Source organism: Microtus oregoni, unplaced genomic scaffold, assembly GCF_018167655.1.
Source record: "Microtus oregoni isolate MIOR12 unplaced genomic scaffold, Mior012 000273F_ref0000170, whole genome shotgun sequence".
Lineage (NCBI taxonomy): Eukaryota > Metazoa > Chordata > Mammalia > Rodentia > Cricetidae > Microtus > Microtus oregoni.
In genome coordinates this window covers 14,894-39,702 of record NW_024544951.1, presented here as the reverse complement: position 1 = coordinate 39,702, position 24,809 = coordinate 14,894, and the positions used below count along the sequence as shown (strand labels likewise).

The 24,809-nt window shown below is 40.4% G+C and overlaps 1 protein-coding gene across 1 annotated transcript in view; it reads left to right on the top strand.

The window, feature by feature from the left end:
• Positions 1-24,809, top strand: part of LOC121445686 (phosphorylase b kinase regulatory subunit alpha, skeletal muscle isoform-like) — a gene marked incomplete at its 3' end in the record, with an annotated part of 72,693 nt that overhangs the window by 34,189 nt on the left and 13,695 nt on the right. Inside the window, exons 7-12 of the mRNA XM_041647835.1 lie at positions 2,343-2,441; positions 5,691-5,837; positions 8,531-8,584; positions 10,545-10,667; positions 19,013-19,108; positions 19,818-19,925. Of these exons, the coding sequence (XP_041503769.1) occupies positions 2,343-2,441; positions 5,691-5,837; positions 8,531-8,584; positions 10,545-10,667; positions 19,013-19,108; positions 19,818-19,925 (627 nt within the window). The remainder of the gene's footprint in view (positions 1-2,342; positions 2,442-5,690; positions 5,838-8,530; positions 8,585-10,544; positions 10,668-19,012; positions 19,109-19,817; positions 19,926-24,809) is intronic.

Genomic DNA, 24,809 nt, shown 5'->3' with positions numbered 1-24,809 from the left:
GCTAGATATTGTTAGAAATACCAACCAGGACCTCGAAATATTTGCAATTTGGCAAGAGATATTTATCAAAGTGTTATTTCTACAACAACAAAATGGAAGATAGCCTAGGTTTACAGCAATTAGTAAATAACCAAATTTATTTTATTACAATCATATGAGACAATATTATACCAAAATAGTTTCTATAACAAAGAAAAACTTATATTCTATATTAATTATAAAAAGGTACAGCTAAGATCAGTGGTACATGCTAATAATCCTATTACTTCAAATGGCAGAGGCAGGAGAATCAGAGTTCATGGTCAGCCCGGACTTTATGTGTATCTGAGACAAGCCTTGGCTACATGAGACTATGTCTCAAAAATATCAAAAAAGTCAAAAATTTTTTCAATCAAGAAAAAAACATTTTAAAAGCAAGATACCAAAGGAGAAAACTAATAGAAAACATCAATAACATTAACAGTAGGCTAATGGATAGCTCCATGGGTAAAGTGCTTGCCATGCAAGCTTAGCCACCTGAGTTTAATATCAGAACCCATGTAAAAGTAAAGACAACTCATTCTCCAAGTCATTTTCTGTCCTTCACACATGCACCATGGCACACACAAACCTGAACTCACACATACACATCATACACACATATATGCTCATATAGTATTATTAAAAGAAATATTAATAGGCTGATGGGTTGGCTTAGCAGGTAGAGGTGCTTGCCACCAGTCCTGATGACCTAAGTTCAATTCCCAGAACCCACATGGTAGAATAAGGAATTCTATGAGCATGCCTCACCAGTGTACACAAAATAAATGTTCTTTCAAAAATTAAAGTATGTTTTACTTTTGTCATCAGAAACACATATAGAAAAGCAAGAAATTAATAATTTCTAAAAATTCTTTTGAGACTGTAATCAGAGACAGCTTTTGTTTTCCAGCCACCCAGACCCAAATAATCACACAGAAACTATATTAATTACAACAAAGTTTGGTCAATGGTTCAGGCATATTCCTAGCTAGCTTTTACATCTTAAATTGACCCATTTCTGTTAATCTATGTGTTGCCTTTAGGCTGTGGCTTACCAGTAAGGTTCCAACATCTTTCTCCTTCAGCAGCTACATGGCGTCTGCCTGACACTGCCTTCTTTCTCCCTGCATTCAGTTTAGTTTTCCTGCCTAGCTCTATTCTGCCCTGCCATAGGCCTAAGCAGCTTCTTTATTAACCAGTGGTAATAAGACATATTCATAGCATACAGAGGGGAATCCCACATCATGAGACAGAATCTCACAATATAATTCAGGACAGCCTCAGATTTCCAGCCCTTCTGTCTCAGATATGCACATGCCCCCACACTTGGCAATTTTCTTAAAGCATGATTTTACTTATATTTAAAACTAAAAAATCAACCTCTCAAAGTAGAGCCTAGTGATGATGACTAGGATAAATGGAAGGGGAAGAATTTAAATGATCAAGGGGTTCAAAGATTTAGGTAGACATGAGGAATAACTTTGCAGATCTGTTACTATGGAGAATCACTACAATCTATGAAAACACAGTGTATATTTTTAAAAAAAAACATGAAAACTTTTCCTTTGCATTACCAACTAATAGCATTTGTTTAAAAGTTAAATATAGTATCTTTTTAGGACATTTGCCTCTCTATGGAAACTCAGCTATGAGTCAGTGCCTAATAATTCATATATTATCTTGTAGCCATACAACTTTTAACATGTACTCATTTGTTTCTCAATTTTTTGATAGGGTCTGACTATGTCAGTGTTTAGCATTTTTGTTGTTTTTTGTTTTTATTTTTGAGACAGTTTCTCTGTGTAACAATCCTGACTTTCTGGAACTCACTCTGTAGACCAGACTGGCCTCGAACTCACAGAGATCTGCCTGCCTCTGCTTCTCAAGTACTGGAACTAAAGGCATGTGCCACCACTTCTTGGCTGTTTAGCATTTCTTATGTGCTAGTATCTTAGTTGGAGCTTCCCTGCTGAAATAATGATTCCCTATAAATCCATAGACTATGTTCAAATTACTCTTTTAAAGCACACTACTTGACTGGATAGTGATGTGAACTCAATTTTAATTTTCCCTTGGGCAGTATGTGAGACAAAGTAAAATTCATAAGCTCCTAGGAATAAATAATGTTATTTTATTTTCTGTTCCATTAAATATAATCAAAGGCAACATCATGTAACATTGATAAGATACTAAGAAGAAAATATATGTATCATTCTTGATTTTTCTTTTCTTTTGGTTCTGGGGTTTGAACCCTGGGCATTACACATACTAAATATGTGTTCTGCCACTGACGTTGCCCTTTCTTCCATTGCTTCTTACAGGCAGCCCTGGAAGCACTAGATGAATTAGACTTGTTTGGTGTGAAAGGTGGGCCACAATCAGTTATCCATGTTCTGGCTGATGAAGTACAACACTGCCAGGTAAGGAAATAATGGACCATGGAATCACAAATTTTATTCTTGCCCAGATTCAGACTTAGCACAGGCTTTAGCTTAAAGAGAGCAGTTCATCACATTATTATTACCATGTGATCAGAAACATCTTTATCAACCATTCTATACTAAGATAAACCTGATACTAGCATGAGCTATAAGATAGATAATGTTTGTCTTAGTCAATGTGCTGTTCCTGTGAAGAAACACCATGAGTGCAACAGCTCATAAAAAAGCATTTAATTGGGGCTTGCTTAAAGTTTCAAAAGCTTTAGTCTATTATTAACATGGTGGGAAGCATGGCATCATGCAGGCAGACATGGTGCTGGAAAAGTAGCTGAGAGTTCTTTATCTGGATCTGTAGGCAAGAGGGAGAGAGAGATACAGGGACTGATTTGGGCTTCTGAAACCCCAAAATCTACCTCTAATGACACACTTCCTTCAATGGGGCCATACCTCTTAATTCTTTGTAGTAGTACTACTCCCTGCTGACCAAGCATTCAAATATATAAGCCTGTGGGAGCCATTCCTAGTCAAACCACCACATTCCACTCCCTGACTACCATAGGCTTGTAGCCATAAGATAATTCAACATTGTGTTCAGTCCATCTTTGAACGTCTCCATAGTCTATAATAGTCACAACACTGTTTAAAAGGCATAAGTCCAAAAACCCTTCTGAGACTCCTGGCAATCTCTTAATTGTAAAAGCAAAATAAAAAAAAAAAAAAACCAGATCGCATGCTTCCAACATACAGTGACACAGAATATACATTATATTCCAAAAGGGAGAAAGGGAATGCAGTGAGGAAATACTGGATTAAAGCAAGACCAAAAACAAGCTGGGCAAACTCCAAACTACATCTCCATGTCTGATGTCAAAATGTTCTTCTGATCTCCAACTCCTTCCAGCTTTGTTGACTGTAACACACTTCTCTCTCTTGGACTGGCTTCACTCACTGTTAGCAATTCTCTTTGGCAGGTTTCCCATAGCTCTGCCATCTCCAACATTTTGGGATCTCCAACACAATCAAGGCTTCACCTTCCCCACTTCATGCAGTGGCCTCTCTGGGCCTCCATTCAGGGACACCCCTAAACATGTCTGGCCTCCGTGGCTTTCTTTGCAGTGAAGAGAAATTCCACAACCCCTTTCTTGTATCCCTGGCTCTTAAGCCAGAATCATATAACTGAAGCTGCCAAGTTCTGCTGCTTGCTGGGGCTGGGACATCTGGTTCAATTTTATCTGCATGAGCTTTCTGTTTTCTGTGGTTTTCTTCACTGCTTAAAAATTTTCTTTAATTCCTTTTCACAAGTTGGAAACTTAGCTGGGTGGGATCTTGCCATGAGGTCACCACTCTCTTTATTCTATTTAGCATCGGGCTTTTCTTTTAGTTTTTTATCTCCCTTAACACTGAACTTAGTGCCATTACACTTCCTGGTGCCCCCCCTTTTCCCCAAACTGTACATTATGTATTTTTCTTTGCTCAGCTTGCTGATTTTCATTATAGACATGCATAAGAGTGAACACTAATAACCATGAAACAGAATCTATACTAGGCTGTTTTGAAATCTCCTCTGCCAATGCCATTAAACCAGAATTCTTCAATTTATCATCAGGCAAACTTTTGACAAGGGCATAAAGCAGTCACATTCTTTGCCAAAAATATCACAAGAACAGTCTCTAGGCCACTTGCTAATATTTCTCTCCTCTGAAACCTCTTGAGCCAGGCTGTCATAATCTACATTGCTCTCAGCACCAATATCTTCCACATTCCTAATGGTATTGTCCATTAAACCCATTTTAAAGCATTCAGCTGCTTTACTAATCTAAAGTCCCAAAGCCCACACATTCCACCAACAATATGATCAGGCCTGTCACAGTAATACTTCAGTCCCTGGTACCAACTTCTGTCTTAATCTGTGTTCTATTGCTGTGAAGAGACAGCATGACCACAGCAACTCTTATAAATGAAAGCATTTAATTGGGGTGGCTGACTTACAGTTTCAGAGGTTTGGTCCATTATCAGCATTGCAGGAAGCATGGGAACACACAGGCAGACATGGTGCTGGAGGAGCTGAGTGTTCTACATCTGGATCCACATGCAGCAGGAAGAAAAAGACACTGCGACTGGCTTGGACATCTGAAACTTCAAACCACCACAGCGGTCTTCTTGTCTCAGTTATAATTATAAAATGAACCCACCATAGTATAACCAGCTATCTATTGCTATTATATCAAGGGCCTGTGGTTTCATTTTCCAAGAATCATTTTTTGTAAGCATAAAAAGGAAACAAGATATGACCTAAGTGTTCAGAAGGGTGGATCCGAAACATTGTCCCTTGTTTTCTGCTTAGATTTTTGGACATTAGACTATTAGTCTGGTAAAAGTTCACCCTTAGTTTTGTTTATGATTGTCACCTGTATCAAAAGTTTCTTTTCTCTGGTATGTGAAATTTCTCCTTTTCTTCAGCCCTGATTGTATCCTATAAGGTATGCTAGTGAACATAATTTCAGCTTCTAATTTCGAAAACATTTTCTGTGGATAAAATATGTCATGGAAGAAGAAAAGGATCATTTGTAGATAGGAAAAAGATTAGCAGGAGTAAAATGGGGGTATGGAAATATGGGTGAAAAAATAGCTAAGTGCAATGATATATGTGTCTAAAATATAAAGAAACCCATTATTTTTCACACTTGCTGAAAATTAATTTGAAAATATCTTAGAGGCATAATTGATCCTTCCCCTACTCTTCCCAGAAGCTGTAGTTTGTCTTAGTTTTATTATTTAAAATTTATTTATTATTTTGTGTGTATGGGGGTTTGGTCTGGGTATATATTTGCACCATATTCATGCCTTGTGCCCATGCAGGGTCGAAAAGGGTGTTGAAGTTATGGATGGTTGTGAGCTGCCCAGTCCTCTGGAAGAACAACCAGTGTTCTTAACCACTGATTCATCTTTCTAACCTCAGCTTTATTTTTATCTAGAGCCTAAGAAACCAACAGGGTTGTGTGTGTCCCACAGATGCTTTCCAATCACAATGGGGAAGCATTGAGAGCAGGACAAAGAAAAGGGATTCAATACCAAGCAAGCTACTTTTAGGATCTCACTTTTTAATAAAATTTGGGTTTTATTCTGAAAGCTTTTGTTCCACATAAATCTTTTTGAACCAAAGCTCCTGGTCTCACCTCTTAACAAAAGTATCTAATAATAAACTATATTTTGCTACCTTTCTCTTAGTCAATCCTAAATTCACTGCTGCCCCGGGCTTCAACATCCAAAGAAGTTGATGCCAGTCTGCTGTCAGTGATCTCTTTCCCAGCCTTTGCTGTAGAGGACAGCCATTTGGTAGAGCTCACCAAACAGGAGATCATCACCAAGCTTCAGGTATGTACACATGTGCCTTTCTTCTCTTTAGAGCTGGGAGTTTAAAGGAAGATTAGTGCTTTTAGGCCTTTGAGTATAACATATGCCAGGAATTTCAAGAAACCTTTAAGTTACGCTCTTGTCAGTAGTTTCTCTACAAAGCTTTCAAAAGCAGTCATTACTGTTGGGAATGGGACATACACTTTGGAGAACAGTTGGCATACTCTTATATATAACTTTAGTATATATGCACATATGTAATGTGTGATCCCACAAACATCCTTACTGGTGTGGGAGAATTGTCTGTATTCTGTCAATCATGTTTTAAATAAACGCTTATTGGCCAGGCAGGAAATATAGGCGGGAAAACCAGACAGGAAGTAGAAATAATGTAATGAGAACAGGAGAATTCTGGGAAGGAGGAAGTTGATTCCTCCCACTCCTGCCCAGACCACTGAAGCAGCAGGATGTGATCTGCCCCACTGAAAAAAGGTACTGAGCCACATGGCTAACATAGATCAGAAAAATGGGTTAATCAAGATGTGAGAGTTAGCCAGTGAGAGGCTAGAGCTAATGGGCCAATCAGCTTATAATTAATGGAGACCAATGTGTGATTTTCTTTGGGGATAAACAGTTGTCGGGTACTGGGCAGGACAGAAAACACAAACCACAAGCCAGGCCCCCTTCATGTTACACCTTACTCCTCAGTATCTCCCCTAAAATTGATAGTGTACACTCACACGAAAACTCACAAATGTCTGTAGCAGCTTCAGCCATAATTGCAAGAACCTGGAAACCACCTTCAACTGAGAAACAAATTATACTCTATCCCTATTGAATACTACTCAATAGTAAAAAGAACAAGTTAATAATCTCTGAGATAGTATGATTCTTTTTTTCACACTAAATCCTGACCACAGCCTTCCCTATCTACCTACTCTACCTCCCCTCTCCCCAGACTCATTACCCCCCAAAGTGGATCAGGAATCCTTGATAAGTGGTTGATTTGAGGATCACATTAGGGAAGATATAAAAGATCTGAAGCATCTTAAGGCTTCAGAAAGTAAAGAACTCAAAAAGGGTTGGGAATGGCTGGTCATGGTGGTATGCACCTTGAATCCAGTTCCTGGGAGGCAGAAGCTGGTAATCCTCTGTGAGTTCACCAGTCTGGTCTACAGAGTGAGTTCCTGGACAGCCAAGGTTTACATAGAGAGACTCTGTCTCATACCCCCCCCCCCCCAAAAGAAGATTGTTAATGTCAAATTTCTTCTTGCAGTAGATGGTAATTAACACAGAAACCCACAAGTGGACAATGTGCAAAGAGTAAGAAGCCTTTGGAACACTCAGCCCTAAATGGGTTGTCTTCATCCAAAACCCTGGCCTCAAGGCTCAGGAATCTATGTGGAAGAGGAGTCATAAAGAGTTTAGGAGACAGAGCTGGTGAATGACTCAAAGGAAACAAACAGTGCCATCCAGACATGATAGGACTGATACCATGTTAACTCAGAGACTGTGACAGTACTCACAAGATCTACTCGGGTTCAAACCAGACAAAATCTTAGTATAGAGAAGGGGAAATGAACACAAAATCCCATCCTTAACCAAGAAGTTATTTGCAATTGATGTCTGCCAGGAAGAGAAAATCAGTTTTCTCTAATGGAGTGTCAGTGAGTGTTACCAATCACACTCCAGGGTAGGTTCCATGTCCAAGACAACACAGATTGGATGCTATGTTCTTTATTTTGGTACTTTTGTTTGTTTGCTTGTTTGTTTGTTTTTTGGTGTTTTGAGACAGGGTTTCACTGTAGTTTTAGAGCCTGGCCTGGAACCAGCTCTTGTAGACCAGGCTGGCCTTGAACTCCCAGAGATCCTCCTGCCTCTGCCTCCTGAGAGCTGGAATTAAAGGCATGCGCCACCACCGCCTGGCCTATTTTGGTACTTTTAATCTTCCTGCTTTTCTTTTTGTTTGTTTTTCTTTCTTAGAGAAACAGAGAACATGAAAGTTGGGTGGGTAGTGAGGAGATGGGAAGGATCTGGGAGGAGCTGGGGGACAGGAAAGAAAATGATCCAAATACTGAGTATTGGGTCCTTATGATTACTCAGGAAATACTTTACCCACTGGGCCATCACCTGAGTCCTGTGATGTGGGATTTTGAACTGGATCCTGGAATAGAATAAAAAAGGACAGTGATTGAAAACTCAGTGAAATCTAAATAGGTTTTATAATTCAATTAATATTAGCATATCAAAGTTAAGTTTTAGTTCTAATGTATGTTCCTGTAGTTACATTAGTTAATATAAGGAGATGAGATTTGATGGGCATAGTGAGAGTATGTAGTGTTTGTAACTTTTATAAGTCTAAGATAATTTCAAAAAATTGAAAATATATTTAAAAAATAAACTATGGTCTCTTGGGAGCTGTATGTACTGTGGGAAGAACTGCACAGATTGGTAATTAGCTTGTTGTAGGCTTGGCCTAAGGTGGACAGTCGTGGAGAAGATACTGCTAAGCATGCTGTTTTGGGGAAGAACCTGTAACATACTTCTTGCTTGAAAGGACATTGCTGCTGTTGCTGTTGCTGCTGCTGAGCTGATTTTGAGTTCTGTGTCTGTGGTGGTGAGAGATTGGTACATGGAGATGTTTGAGGATGTGCTTCTGCTTGTGGAGTCATACAGATATACAAACTTCAGGGCCTTTTTCTCTGTGTCCCCAGGGTCGTTATGGTTGCTGTCGTTTTCTACGAGATGGATATAAAACTCCTAAAGAGGTAGGTTTCTGGGGCTGGAGAGCTGGCTCGGCTTTTAAGAGCACTAGCTGCCATTACAGAGGTCAAAAGTTCAATTCCTAGTACCTGCATGGTGGTTCACAACCATCTACAATGAGATCTGGTGCCCTCTTCTGGTGGCAAGTGTACATGCAGGAAGAACTCTATACATAATAAATAAGCCTTAAAAAAAAGGTAGGTTTCCTTTCACCACAGGGAAATTGGGCAGAATTGTCCCTTTTCTTTGTAGCCTCATTCAGAGATAAGTTACCTTGCTGATAGAATTTTTGCAGATCATTAAAGGGAATAATAAGTGATGTTTGTTGTATTTATTGGACTTTGCTGCCAAGTTTTGACATCGGTAGTAAATAAATTAATAATAATAATATGTTCAAAAGTAAATAAAATAAAGGCTGTTTTTCCTTTCTTTTAGTTGATTAGTTTAAGGAAAGAACTACCGATAGATGCTAAAATCTATGGACAGTTTTAAATACAAATAACATTTACATAATATCCAAATATGCCCCCAAAATATTTAATCAATCCAAAGGAAAGGCACTTTCCATCAGTACATCTTTTTGTCTGCCTGTCGTAGTCCCTTTTCTGTTGTCTGGGACACAGTACCGCAGACTGAGTTGTAAAATGGGTACACTTGGGCTCACAGTTCTGTAGGCTCAGAATCAAGAGGTCCACATCTGCTGACAAGAATCCCAAGGTGTGATCCAGGGAGTACTGGTGTGCCCCAATCCCTTCTGGTCTCTTTCCTTTTGACAAAGCCAGAGGCTCAGTCTCCACCCTAATGGCCTTACTGAATCCTGATCTGTCCTGCAGCCTCCACCTCTAAGTTCTGTAGTTTATTCCATTTCTCCCCACTAGTACTTCACAATATGGATAAAATATCAGCCCATCAAGCCTTAAGGACACCAAACCTAAACTGTTCCAAGATTAGTAGTTTGTATTTGGTTAGTTATAAACAGAACTTGTTTGTGAAAATATAAGTTCCTTTAGTTTTACTAGTCAAAAGTTCTCCTTGAAAAAAAAAGTATGGCTTGGGCCAGCTTTTCAAGAACTATTATGAGTGCTTGTGTAGCATGCTCAATGCCCTGCGTTCCAGTCCCAGCACCACACAGAAGAGAGGAACTATGTTCTTTTTAAATTAAGTGTGAAATCTTGTCTACTTCCGCACTTCTACTTTCTTCTTCAGCCCGGAGTTTGACTTTTGCCCTTTTCTTGAAGTTTTTTCCATTTGGATTTCCACAGTACTGCACTCTCATGGTTCTTGGCTCTCTGTCTTTGGATCCCCTCATTCTGAAGACTTGCCAGGATTCCCTTCTTGTACAGGCCATTCATTCTTTCCCACAAAGGCCATCTGTGCCTAGTGTTGCCTCTCTCAGGTTGATTACAAAGCAGTCCTACACTGATGGTTAGTTAATATTGTCAGCTTGACGGGATCAAGGAGACGAGCCTTTGGTTATACCTGTGAGGGTATTAGTAGGTTAATTAAAGTAGGAAGATCTACCCTAAAAGCGAGTGGCAATATTTCCTGGGTTGAAGGCCTGGGCTGCATGGAAAGGAAAAGCTAGCTGCATTCCAGCATTTATTGTACTCTTCCTGACTGTAGAAGCAGTTGTGATCAGCTGCCGAAGCTTCTGCCACCTTCTCTGTCCTTCATGATGAATTGTACCCTTGAACTGTGAGCCAAAGTAAACTCTTGCTTCACTTGAGTTGATTTTGTCAGATTAGTTTATCATGGAACAAGAAAAGTAACACACATTTTCGTATATCTCTTGTGATTCCTTATTATTTCAAGACTAGTCATTGGACGTTTTCATAGAGCACTTGCTTCCCTGATGCCATCTTTGAAACAGATGGTCTAGTAAAACTCCTACTACAATACCTCTAAACTAAGGATATAAATCCAATCTCTGAGCGACAGGACAGACTTTATTCTATTTTTGTCTAGGATCCAAATCGTCTATACTATGAACCAGCTGAGCTGAAGTTATTTGAAAACATTGAGTGCGAATGGCCATTGTTCTGGACATACTTTATCCTTGATGGAGTCTTCAGTGGGAACGCAGAACAGGTAATGAGCTGGGAGAAGAGCTCTGAGCAAGCTGCTCTTGTTGTATCTTCTTCTTTCAGTTAATGGCTCTATCTGTATTGACTCCCCCAAATTGGAGTCTTCTGACTACCACATAGAGTTGTCTGTCTCCTAGAGACTTGTAGTTGATAATAGTGAATTAAGATTTGGGGAACACTGTGGTTGGAATGTAAAATGAAATTTTAAAAAGTAAATTTAAAAAATTAAAAAAGAAAAGTTACTATATAAAAAAAGAATTGGGAAATTCTAACTGGGCAGTGGTGGCGCACACCTTTAATCCCAGCACTCAGGAAGCAGAAACAGGTGGATCTCTGTTGATTCTGAAGCCAGCCTGATCTACAAAATGAGTTCCAGGACAGCCATTGCTGTTACACAGAGAAACCCTGTCTGGAAAAACCAAAAGCAAAACAAAACAGCTACAAAAAAAATTTGAGAAACTCAGATTGTTTTTTTTTTCTTCAATCCTGACCATCCAAGTGTTGTCAGTGACTTCTTCGATTTCATTGCCTCTGTAGGTGAGATTTTTTTTCTTTCATTAAAGAACATTGTCAAGTTAAGGATGTTAAAATATTAATTACTTCAATTTCATCATTATACACCATATACGTGAGTTGAAGTATAACACTGTAGCCCACAAATTTCTGTATTTCTAAAAAGGATTTTTTGCTGCGGTGACACATGTTTGTAATCTCAGGACTCAGGCTAGGGCAGGCAGATCAAGAGTTTGAGACCAGTCTACGCTAAATAGCAGGACCATCTCAAATAATATTTTTAGAAAAGGTATCCTTGGGTGATAGAGAGATGGTTCCTTGGTTAACAGCACCTTTTGCTCGTCCACAGGATGCGGGCTCAATTCCCAGCATGCACATGACAGCTCACAAACATCTGTAATTCCAGTTCCAGAGGCTCCAAAGCTACCTTCTAAGCCTTATGGGTAACAGGTACCCATGTTGTTCACATACATATATGCAGGTGAAATACTCAGTACATAAAATAAAAAATAATCTTTTCAAAAAATATTCAAAAATTTCTTTGAAAGTTCACAATAAAGATATGCTGTAAATTCAAAAGCCAGTTAGTTCCATTATAATGAGATAGCATCCCTTTGAAAATATCACCATGAAATGTATAGTCAAGAAATTTAAAATCTATAGAATAGAAAAATGGGGTGAGGAGCACAGTACTAAAACTGTATGTATGGCTTAGTATAGTGCTGCACACCTTTAATCCCAGAACTGTGGAGAAAGAAGCAGGAGGATTTCTGTGAGTTGATGTAGCACGACTAATAAAAACCCAGAGACACATATTGGGGTTCAAGCTGAAGATCAGAAAAGCAAAGTGGCCAGCCACTGACTCTTACCTCTACCTCAGACAGAAATAGGTAATCCTGCCTCCACAAATCCTCAGACTGTGTCTGAGAGCTGTCTCCTCCCGTCTTATATTCCTCTCTAGAGATGGGATTAAAGGTGTGCACCACCACTGCCCGGCCTCTATGGCTAACTAGTGTGGCTTCTGCGATTAAAGGTGTGTGCCATAACTGTCTGGCCTCTGTGGCTAACTAGTGTGACTGCTGAGATTGAAGGTGTGTGCCACCACTCCCTGGCCTGTATGGCAGACTCCTATGGCTGCTTTGCACTCTGATCTTCAGGCAAGCTTTATTTATTAAAACACAAATAATACACCAATAGTTTGAGTAGCCTGCACTACACAGTGAGTTCTAGGCCAGCCAAGACTATATAGTAAGACCATGTCTCAATCATAAGTAAATGTATGTTTGTACATAACAAAATGATAGAAAGCTAGTCGGAAAAAAATAAAAACAGTGGCACAGTTTCCAACATGTTAAATGGTCAAATATATAAGTGCTACAATAGGTCTGATAGTTAAACCTTGAAAAGAGCCTGAATTTTGCTTGTAGAAGTGTTTGACCTTCTTCGTGCCAGTTCGCCTGGTTGGTACTTTTGCCCACTAGCCTGTATGTAAGAGGAAGAAAACAAAAGAAAAATAAAATAAATGATAGAAATCAGAGGAGAAAAACAACAAAATACAGAGGAAACGTTAGAATGGGCTGAGAGGAATGGGGGCAGTTAAAACAAGAGGAAGGCACCCATTTTGCAACCAGAGCAGCTGTTAGGTGCTCATAGCTTAGAAGTTAGGATGTGCTTAAAGAAAGGTCATATAGGAGAGAGAGCACAAGCAAGGAACTCAGGACCGCTAGGGGTGCACCCACACACTGAGACAATGGGGATGTTCTATCGGGAACTCACCAAGACCAGCTGGCCTGGATCTGAAAAAGCCTGGGATAAAACCGGACTCGCTGAACATAACGGACAATGAGGACTACTGAGAACTCAAGAACAATGGCAATGGGTTTTTGATCCTACTGCATGTACTGGCTTTGGGGAAGCCTAGGCAGTTTGGATGCTCACCTTACTAAACCTGGATGGAGGTGGGCGGTCCTTGGACTTCCCACAGGGCAGGGAACCCTGATTGATCTTTGGGCTGACGAGGGAGGGGGATTTGATTGGGGGAGGGGGAGAGAAATGGGAGGCGGTGGCGGGGAAGAGACAGAAATCTTTAATAAATAAATAAATAAATAAATAAATAAACAATAAAGTAAAAAAAGAAAGGTCATATACACTGTGGAACACTTCAACAACAGATGTAGACTCATTTGGTTCCTTGGCCTTGTTCGGTAAGTACATGTCTGTGTAGTTTTAAATAGTTTAGTTCAGCACAGTTGTGTTCTCAGGAAGAAATTGCACATAAGCAAACATCAAATTCATGTTATACTCTGTAGACTGCAAAAACAGTCCTGCACACAGATAAGCACTGGAGAAGCCAAGAAAAGTTAAGCACACATCTCATCTCTCCAAAGAGGGAAGATATTTGACTGTTCTCCCAGAATGCTGGGGGAAAATATAGTTTGCAGCCTGGTAATCATTCGCTATCTGTTTAGCCAGCCTCCACCCATATCACCCAGAATATTATGTTTATCCCAGATTCTTTCCCCTGACACCTTGAGCATTACTTCTAAACCATAAAACTCATCATTTGTACCTTATAATAGCCTAAATAACTTCTATGTTTTCTTAGGGCCAGGCATTGTATTTACCTCAGTCATTCTTCTTACGCCCTTATCTTGACCATTGTTTTCTAAGTCAACAAGAACCCATCTTACACATGAAGCTGTATGTACTTTGTAAAAAGTTTCAATGCAGACATGTCTTAAACTTTGTTGTACTCATGGGGCTGAGTTAATTGTTATTAGAATACTTTTTTCCCTAAATTGTGTTATGCTTAAATATAGCAAAAATAAATGAGCTGATGTCAGACTCTAGAATTCCTGGCCCAGCATCGGTTACCAAAATCCATGTGATCCAAGTTTCAGTCTTATCTCACCCTGATCATTTTCTCCGACCTGCTGTAAGCCTGCAGGAACCCCTCCACAATACTTAAATTGTACCCTAATTTATTAAACACATTTTAAAACTTTGTGAATTTTAACAATATCCTAATTATACCACAAAGCAGCTGGGATGAAGCTATTATGTTAAAGAACTATGTATTCCCCCATAAATTATGGTTTTGTTGTGGTTTTTTTTTTTTTTTTACTTCTTATGATCCCAAGGCCTTGTACACGCTAGGCCCACTGAGCTGCATCCTGACTCTTTCCCTTTTTATAGTTTATGAATTACTGTGTTTCAGCAAATCGTTAAGTAAATAACATAAACCTAACCACAATAGCAGCCAAACCCAGAGAGGAGTGATGACAAGGGTAATTAATGGGAAAGTGTATACGAGCAAAGTACAATGATAGACATGTATGAAAATGTCATAATAAAATCCATTATTTTATATACTAACTAAAAGCAATTAATAAAAACATAGATTTAAAAGCCTATTCAAAGGGCTGGAGAGATTTCTCAGTGGTTAAAAACATTTGCAACTTTTACAGAAGACCAAAGTTAGATCCCAGCATCCATATCAGACAGTTCACAACCACCTGTAACTCCAGTTCCAGGAGGTGCTAATCCCTCTTCTGCAGGCACATGCGTGCATGTGCACGTGCACACACACACACACACACACACACACACACACACACACACACACCGATGTATACACACATAAATAAAAATAAACTTAAATAAAATAAAAGCCAAGTCAAGGACTAGAGAGATGGTTCAATGATTAAGAGCACATAATGTTCTTCCAGAAAATCCAAGTTTGATTCTTTACATTCTTGTCATGTGGCTCACAAATTCTTGTAGAGTTATAGCTCCAGCTTCAGGAGATCTGAAACATCTGGCTTTCAAGGGTACCAGCACACATGATCATATACCCCCACACTGACACATATGCATACATATAATTTTTAAAAATAAAACTTTTTTGTCAGTCATAGCGGCACACACCTTTAATCCCAACACTTGGGAGGCAGAAGCAGATCACTTAGGCCCTTGAAGACAGACTGAGTCAGAGTAAACTACACTAAATCAGGTATTTGCTTAATAAACTACAAGTTCAGAACCTCTTAGAACTTAATCCCTGAAGTAATAAGGGCGGCGGCGGGGCTGCGTCCCCAACACCCCAGCTGCCTGCCCGGCTAGCTTATGCCCCAAAATAATTACACGGACACTGTATTCTTTTAAACACTGCTTGGCCCATTCTCTTCTAGGCTAATTCTCACATATTAATTTAGCCCATTTCTAATCATCTGTGTGTAGCACCCCAAGGTGCGCTTACCGGGAAGATTCTAGCCTATGTCCATCCTGGGTCGGAGCTTCATCCCGGGAGCGGGGCATGGCGTCTCTCTCAGGCGTCTGCTCCTGAGAGGAAAGCGGTCGAGTCTCTGAGCTCACTTCCTCTTCCTCCCAGCATTTTGTTCTGTTTACTCCTCCCACCTATCCTCTAACCAATAAAATGGGCCAGGGCAGTGCCTTTATTAGCCAATGAACTTCCTCCATCATTTCCCCTTTTTTGGTTTAAACAAAAAAAAAGGCTTTAACATAGCAAAATTACATATAACAAAACAGTTATCAAGTAAAAGTTACAATAATCTTTATCATAACTAAGGAAAACTATAACTATAACTAACTATTCTTAACTCCATCAAAGACTCCAGAAAGATATATTACCTAAGTAAACAAGAAGTAAGCAGCTTTTAAAACTCTAGAAATGACAGAGACATCTCGCTGCCTGGACAGTCACCCAAAGTTCCTCTGTACCATTGGGGCATCCATCTTCGACCTACAGGCCCATAGTTTCCAGCAGACATTTCCACAAAGCAGGAAATTTCAGAGTCAGTTCAGTCACTATCTGTTGTGTCCTGCAGAATGTCTCGCAGACTCTTTCATGAATCAGGAACCCCGAAAGATCATCTCACCTTAGGCAAGTTCAGTAGTCCTCTCTCTGCGGGTTCTCTGTGTCCAGTTTATGCAACAGTCCAGGCAAGAGCAGTTTCTTGCCCAAATGGCTATCAAACTCCATAAGGATCCTCTTCGATGCCCATCTTCCTCTTGAAGTACATTGGTGCTGCCAGGAGCAGAGTGTCTCATTGTCATGAAAAGTCCTCAGTTATTAAAACATTAAATGTCCTATTCTGTAATCTTTGAAAGACATGAAGAATGTCTATCTAAAATATCTCAATATATCTAGAAAATCTAACTAACATGACTGCAAGCTTTACTATTATCGATGATTATCCATTAACAACCTATATTTCCTAATTATACATTACATTTTTTAATGAACTACACAATCACAATACCTTAATCAATATCAGAAATACATATACATATAACAAAATTGACCGTAAATCTCTATCAATAAAGCAAAATCTATACTAATGCAAATTATTCATACCTATATCATATCCCCCTTTAAATGTAAAAGAACATTTATAAACAATATTTGGGAACATGGGCGCAGTTTTTTCTCTCCAAACTGCTTCCTGCTGAATGGGGACGTCGTTAATTAGGTCTTTCATGGTATAACCTGTGTGCTAGTTTCATCTCAGTTGGCAGTTGAGGGAAGCAATTTTCTGAAGATGTTCACTGCAACCCTTCAGGAGGGCGTGGTCCATCATACCAAATTGGAATAGAAGAAATGAACAGCGTCTCATCCTCTGTGAAAACAAAATAAGAAACTCCTTTCCAAAGTATCATATCCTTAGATCCAAATTCATAATATCTATGTTGGAATAGTTCAGCAGTATTTATAAATAAATATCTTTTAGCATCTGTTGCTCCTTCCTCAGCGTTTAAATAATTTAAAGAGAGCATAATAGCATACAGTATCAAGATTCTCTGTGTATTTTCCATCTTTGTGCAGCTTTGTTTTAACCTCTATTTTGTTTATTTTTACTTTTAACTCTTTGCTTTTTGAGACAGGTTCTCTGTATCTTTGACCTGAAGTAACTCTGTAGACCAGGCTGTCTTTGAACTCTCAGAGATCCGCCTGTCTCTGCCTCCCAGGCATTCGGGATTAAAGGTGTTTGCTACTACACCTTGAACTCACAGAGATCTGTTAGTCTCTGCCTTCTAGGCACTGGGATTAAAGGCGTGTGCTACCACACACAACAACTCTCTTCCTTTTTTTTTTTTGTTTTTTACTTTAAGAACTTCAACTTTTAGTCTGCATATATTTTTAACATACTTTAAACCATTCAGAAATTTTCTTTGTCTTTGAATCTCTCTTTACTGTATATCTCTCTTTTTCTGACCACAGGAGCCTTTAAATTACTGAGCAATATGGGTAGGATTAAAGGCGTGGCTTTGCCAACGAGATCCAGCCCATTCCTTAGCTTTCCAGCCTCATGGCTGAGGTACTGGCTGTAGCCAGTAAGCGAGCTTCAGCAGCCTGTGCTTGCAAACCGCACAAACCGCCTGCATAAAAGAGTCAGAGTTTGTCCTGGCAGGACAGCCCAGAAAGCCGGCATTTTTAAACTGTGCAGCTTTTTTCCTGCTACGGCTGAAAACCGAAAAGCATGCGTTCAGCTTTTCGTCAACACCGTTTAAGTGTTTCGTGGCAGGACCTCTTAATGAGCTGCAGGCTTAGCAGCTAAAGCTGAGTCAGGAAGCCTCTCTTAGATGAGGCGCTTGCTTGCCTCTAGCAAGCAGGGTAGAACCGAGAAATTGCTGCTACCAAGAAACCAGGCACAATGCTTTCATTTTGTTCTATAATTACTTCCCAAGCTGTCTCAGGCTTTATGTGGAAGCAGTTGTCCACGTGGGCGCCATATGAAGTAATAAGGGCGGCGGCGGGGCTGCGTCCCCAACACCCCAGCCGCCTGCCCGGCTAGCTTATGCCCCGAAATAATTACACGGACACTGTATTCTTTTAAACACTGCTTGGCCCATTCTCTTCTAGGCTAATTCTCACATATTAATTTAGCCCATTTCTAATCATCTGTGTGTAGCACCCCAAGGTGCGCTTACCGGGAAGATTCTAGCCTATGTCCATCCTGGGTCGGAGCTTCATCCCGGGGGCGGGGCATGGCGTCTCTCTCAGGCGTCTGCTCCTGAGAGGAAAGCGGTCGAGTCTCTGAGCTCACTTCCTCTTCCTCCCAGCATTTTGTTCTGTTTACTCCTCCCACCTATCCTCTAACCAATAAAATGGGCCAGGGCAGTGCCTTTATTAGCCAATGACCTTCCTCCATCAAATCCCCATGTTAAAGGGCTTCAATTACACATCCCTACTAGAATGAAACAAAAATTAAATGTGTTAAAGTATACAAAAATTCATGTGATATTTGATCTTTAGAAAACATGTAATAAACCTGCATTAGTTAGGGTTTCTACTGCTGTGACAAAACACCATGACCAAAAGGCAGTTTGGGGAGAAAAGGGCTTATTTGACTTATGTATCCTGAATCACAATCCATTAAGGGAAGCTAAGGTGGCAGGCACTCAAACAGGACAGGAACCAGGAGGCAGGAGCAGAGGCCATGGAGAGGGGCTGCATACTGCCTTGCTCCCCATGGCTTGCTCAGTCTGCTTTCTTATTCAACCTGGGACCACCAGCCCATGGTTGGCTTCACCCACAATGGGCTGGGCTTTTTCCTATCAATCACTAGTTAAGAAAACGGTCTCCAGGCTTGCCTGCAGTCAGTTCTTATGGAGGCATTTTCTCAGTCATGGCTCTGTCCTCTCAGAGGATTATAGTTTGTGTCAACTTGACACAGTACCATTGCCCCTTTCCTCTCCCTTATACTTGGTTAAATAAGCTCTTTTGTAGTAGTGCTTTCTTTGGCTGTGTCTTTCTGCTATGTTTCCGCGGAAAGTCTCTAAAAGTTTGGTTTTTTTCTTTCTTTTATTCTGCAGGTCCAAGAATATAGAGAGGCTCTTGATGCAGTTCTCATCAAGGGCAAAAATGGAGTCCCACTTCTTCCAGAGCTGTACAGTGTTCCCCCTGACAAGGCAAGTTGGATAGCACTGGCTCATTGACAGGAGAGGAACCGTATTTCTGGGATGCTGAGTCAATAGTTGTTTGAGTCAAATAGCTTTGTGATTTTTGTATCCGGTGATCTTAATATTCTAACAATTTGGTTTTCAGATTATGACAACAAATAGGCGATTTAATTTCTTCAGAAATAAATTAAAGCAGTCTCAATTATTTGACTACTTTACAGTAAGATATGAATGAAAGCAAATCTCAGTTCTGAGAATAATGTACAGATCAGTACATGGAACCAGACTGATGTCCTTTGCCAGCTCTCAGGACTTGGTTTCCTTTGAAGCCAGTAATCAGGGACTGTTGGAGTAGATGAGGCTTAGAAAAATTAAGCAAGTATTGTTTTTGTTTACCATTGTCAAGGAGAATTAGACATGGTAGAGACACAGTTTTTCCTTCTGGTGGGGGTTTGGAGAGTAAGTTCCTAGTGGTATCAGCAGTGTCACCTGAGAATTAAGAATATGTTTTAGCCACCCCCAACACACCGATACAGTCTGCATTTGCACAAGATCCTTGGGAGATTTGGTCACACATCATAGCTTGAGCACTGCCCTACTTAACTGTTCAATCCATTGCCTATAAACTATAAATCCTAATCCAAACTGTCTTTTATCATCTAGTATCTTAAGCTTTCTATTATTGCCTCTCATTTGACCTCTTTATCGCTTCATTTAGGTTGATGAAGAATATCAAAATCCTCACACTGTGGATCGAGTCCCCATGGGAAAATTGCCTCACATGTGGGGTCAGTCTCTATACATTTTAGGAAGCTTGATGGCAGAGGTAAGACTTCAAAGCTATCCCACCTTTTATTTATTTATTTGCCCTAGTCACCATATGATCAGATTTGCAATGAACTCACCAAATTCAAATGCTATCTTCTTCCTTTTGTACTTTGATTTAATTATAACTTTTCTTCCAAATCTTCAGCATGGGGGTTATGGCCAGTGCCTGACAAAAATCTCTTGCTCCCTGGCAGCCATGTCCACCCTGCTGCCCACAGTTCCCTATTCTGGCATTGCACTTGGTGTTGTTCAGGAATAAAGTTGTGCATCTTTCCCTTTCAAAACTCCCCTCAGTGCCTTGCCTGGTGACTAATGAATGCACTTATGCTTAATGGTTATTGGTAATGGATTAAATGTCAACCTTTGCAAGCAACGTGAGGCTTCGTTCCTCAACTGAATTAGCTGATTACTTTAGGAACTTTGTTTTTTTTATTTTTTTTTATTTTTTTGCTTTTATTTTTTTTAATTTATTTATTTATTAAGGATTTCTGCCTCCTCCCCGCCACCGCCTCCCATTTCCCTCCCCCTCCCCCGACCAATTCCCCCTCCCCCGACCAATTCCCCCTCCCTCATCTGCTCAAAGAGCAATCAGGGTTCCCTGCCCTGTGGGAAGCCCAAGGACCGCCCACCTCTTTCCAGGTCTAGTAAGGTGAGCATCCAAATTGCCTAGGCTCCCCCAAAGCCAGTACGTGCAGTAGGATCAAAAACCCACTGCGATTGTTCTTGAGTTCTCAGTAGTCCTCATTGTCCGCTATGTTCAGCGAGTCCGGTTTTATCCCAGGCTTTTTCAGACCCAGGCCAGCTGGCCTTGGTGAGTTCCCGATAGAACATCCCCATTGTCTCAGTGTGTGGGTGCACCCCTCGCGGTCCTGAGTTCCTTGCTCGTGCTCCCTCTCCTTCTGCTCCTGATTTGGACCTTGAGATTTCTGTCCGGTGCGCCAATGTGGGTCTCTGTCTCCTTTCATCGCCTGATGAAGGTTAATATTCAGGAGGATGCCTATGTGTTTGTCTTTGGATTCACCTTCATATTTGGCTTCTCTAGGAACATGAATTATAAGCTCAATGTCCTTTATTTATGGCTAGAAACCAAATATGAGTGAGTACATCCCATGTTCCTCTTTTTGGGTCTGGCTTACCTCACTCAGGATAGTGTTTTCTATTTCCGTCCATTTGCATGCAAAGTTCAAGAAGTCCTTGTTTTTTACTGCTGAGTAATACTCTAATATGTATATATTCCATACTTTCTTCATCCATTCTTCCATTGAAGGGTATCTAGGTTGTTTCCAGGTTCTGGCTATTACAAACAATGCTGCTATGAACATAGTTGAGCATATACTTTTGTTGTATGATAGGGCCTGTCTTGGGTATATTCCCAAGAGTGGTATTACTGGCTCCAGGGGTAGGTTGATCCCGAATTTCCTGAGAAACCGCCACACTGCTTTCCAGAGTGGTTGCATAAGTTTGCATTCCCACCAGCAATGGGTGAGTGTACCCCTTTCTCCACAACCTCTCCAGCAAAGGCTATCATTGGTGTTTTTTATTTTAGCCATTCTGACAGGTGTAAGATGGTATCTTAAAGTTGTCTTGATTTGCATTTCCCTGATCGCTAAGGAAGTTGAGCATGACCTTAAGTGTCTTTTGGCCATTTGAAGTTCTTCTGTTGAGAATTCTCTGTTCAGCTCAGTGCCCCATTTTATAATTGGGTTGATTAGCCTTTTACGGTCTAGTTTCTTGAGTTCTTTATATATTTTGGAGATCAGACCTTTGCCAGTTGCGGGGTTGGTGAAGATCTTCTCCCAGTCAGTGGGTTGCCTTTTTGTCTTAGTGACAGTGTCCTTTGCTTTACAGAAGCTTCTCAGTCTCAGGAGGTCCCATTTATTCAATAATGCCCTTAGTGTCTGTGCTGCTGGGGTTATACGTAGGAAGTGGTCTCCTGTGCCCATGTGGTGTAGAGTACTTCCCACTTTCTCTTCTATCAGGTTCAGTGTGTTCGGACTGATATTGAGGTCTTTAATCCATTTGGACTTGAGTTTTGTGCATGGTGATAGATATGGATCTATTTTCATTCTTCTACAGATTGACATCCAGTTTTGCCAGCACAATTTGTTGAAGATGCTCTCTTTTTTCCATTGTATACTTTTAGCTCCTTTATCGAAAATCAGGTGTTCATAGGTTTGTGGGTTAAAGTCAGGGTCTTCTATTCGATTCCATTGGTCGACTTCTCTGTTTTTATGCCAATACCAAGCTGTTTTCAATACTGTAGCTTTGTAATAGAGTTTGAAGTCAGGGATGGTAATGCCTCCAGACAATCCTTTATTGTATAAGATTGTTTTGGCTATCCTGGGTTTTTTGTTTTTCCATATAAAGTTGATTATTGTCTTCTCCAGATCTGTGAACAATTTTGATGGGATTTTGATGGGGATTGCATTGAATCTATAGATTGCTTTTGGCAAAATTGCCATTTTTACTATGTTGATCCTCCCAATCCAAGAGCGAGGGAGGTCCTTCCATTTTCTGGTGTCCTCTTCAATTTCTTTCTTCAAAGACTTATAGTTCTTGTCAAATAGATCTTTCACTTCCTTGGTCAGAGTTTCCCCAATATATTTTATGCTATTTGTGGCTATCGTGAAAGGTGATGCTTCTCTGATTTCCCTCTCTGCTTCTCTCAGGAAGGCAACTGAGTTTTTGGAGTTGATCTTGTATCCTGTACTGTGGGCACTTTGGCTAGTGCTTGATAATAACAGTGTGCTCTTTCTGTTTTATTAATATTTCTGTTTTTACTTTTTGGTAAGGAGCTCTCTAAATGTTCTTTATACCACATTCTGTTAAGATGGCTCTTAACAGAGTTAATGAGGCACAATTTTGTATTCAGTTTCTTTGGGGGCATTTCGAGCCTACATAGAAAAAAATTCTTCTAAAAAAATTTTCCAGTACTTCCTGAAAATCCTATTTCCTACATTATAGGTTATTTTTTTTTTTTTAAAAAAAAGGACACAGTCTTGCTATGTAACAGTAGCTGGCATTGAACTTTCCCCATAGATCAAGCTGGCCTTGAACTTGCAAGGAACCTTCTGTGTTTGTTTCCTGAGTTCTGGGATTACAGGTGTGTGTTATCACACCTAGCATGGTTGTTTTGATATTATAGGCCCAGGTTTCTGGAAAACCTTGTTTGGAACTTACCTGGAATTTCTAAGTATGATTTTCCCCTGCTTATATGGCCGTTTATTTTCTGCAGCTGTATTCTTGGTTTTGTTTTCTGTGCCTGTGGCTGTTTGTAGTAATATGAGCAGTGGGGCTGCATTCCCAGCACCCCGGCCGCCTGCTCGGCTAGCTTATGCCCGAAATAACAACACACAAACTGTATTCATTTAAGCACTGCTTGGCCCATTAGCTCTAGCCCTTACTGGCTAATTCTGATATCCCAGTCAACCCATTTCTAATAAACTGTAGCACTGGTTTTACCAGGAATATTCAGCATGTCTGACCTGGCGGCTTCATCGCATGCATCTGCCCAGGAGCCAGGAGCATGGTGTCTCTCTCTGAGGCGTCTGCTCCCGAGAGGAGAGCTGTGGAATCTGAGCTCACTTCCTGTTCCTCCCAGCGTTCTGTTCTGTTTACTCCTCCCACCTATCTTCTAACCAATAAAATGGGCCAAGGCAGTTCCTTTATTAGCCAATGACCTTCCTCCATCAGTTGTTTGATAATCTGACCTGCCCAGCAGGTCCTAAATTATTCCAGGGTCTGAAGAGGCACTATCTGAAAGACATGGGGGGCGGGGGGAGAAACGGACGCCAAGCAGTATTCTTTGTCAAGGCATTCGTTTATTGAAGCAAGTTTCATGTCTTAAATACTCCTCAGAAAGGAGCTCGGGCAGGGGGAACTGAGGAAAGGGGGAAGGGAAGGAGGGGCTCCGTAGCTAGGCAACTAAGTGGGGCAGTTTGGCAACTAAGTGGGGCAGTTTGGAAGCTAAGCAGGGCAGTTGCAAGGTCAGTGGCTAGAACACCTGCTGTTAGTGATAAGCAGCAAGCCTTGAAGACACTTTGTGGTGCTTTCCAGAGCTTGAGTCTCCACAGTCAGCACGTAATGTTTCGGCTAACTTTAAGTTTTCTGTCTCAAGATTTTTACTTGAAGGCCCTGTGAGATGTGAGAAAGGAGAAGCCTGAAATGGCTCCTGACAATAATCTTTATTGACATGAGCTTGGAGCTAGCACTAATGAGCATAATGCTTTAAAGCAATCGTCCTAGCAGCATTCTCATCCAACAATAAATTAAATTGAGCAAAATCAGGAAGGATTCGGTATTATTAAAGAAAAATGGGTGAGTTCATCTTATTTCACAACATATGGGAACTAAGTAAAAAGATTTCTGCTAGCCAAAAAGCACAGCAAATACAGGGACAAATAAGCAAACAATGTTTATTATAATTTTTAGTTTAATTTATTTTGAGAATTTCATGCATGAGAGTTCTATTTATATTATCTTCACCTATTGCTTCCTTCCACACACACAGCTGCCTGGTCCATTTAGTGTTGTTTGTACATGTATTTATTTAGGACTGACCACTTGGGCCAGTCAGGGTCTCATTCCTGGCGAAAACTGATTCTCCCTGTCTCAGCATCCATTAATTGTCTTTAGCTCTTTGTCTAGGTCTTCTGAGATTTTCCCCCACTTGTGTTAGTATGTCTACTGATAGTATCATTGTGCTGGTCTTGTTTAGGTGACCATGTTTAAAATTTCATGGGTGAAGCTTCCCTGGCACATACAGAAAGTGCAATGCATCACAGCAGATGTTCTGGTTCTCTGGCTCTTAAAATCCTTCCATTCGCTTTTCTGTTACGTTCCCTGAACCTTAGATGTCGGGGCATTGTAGATGTATTGATAG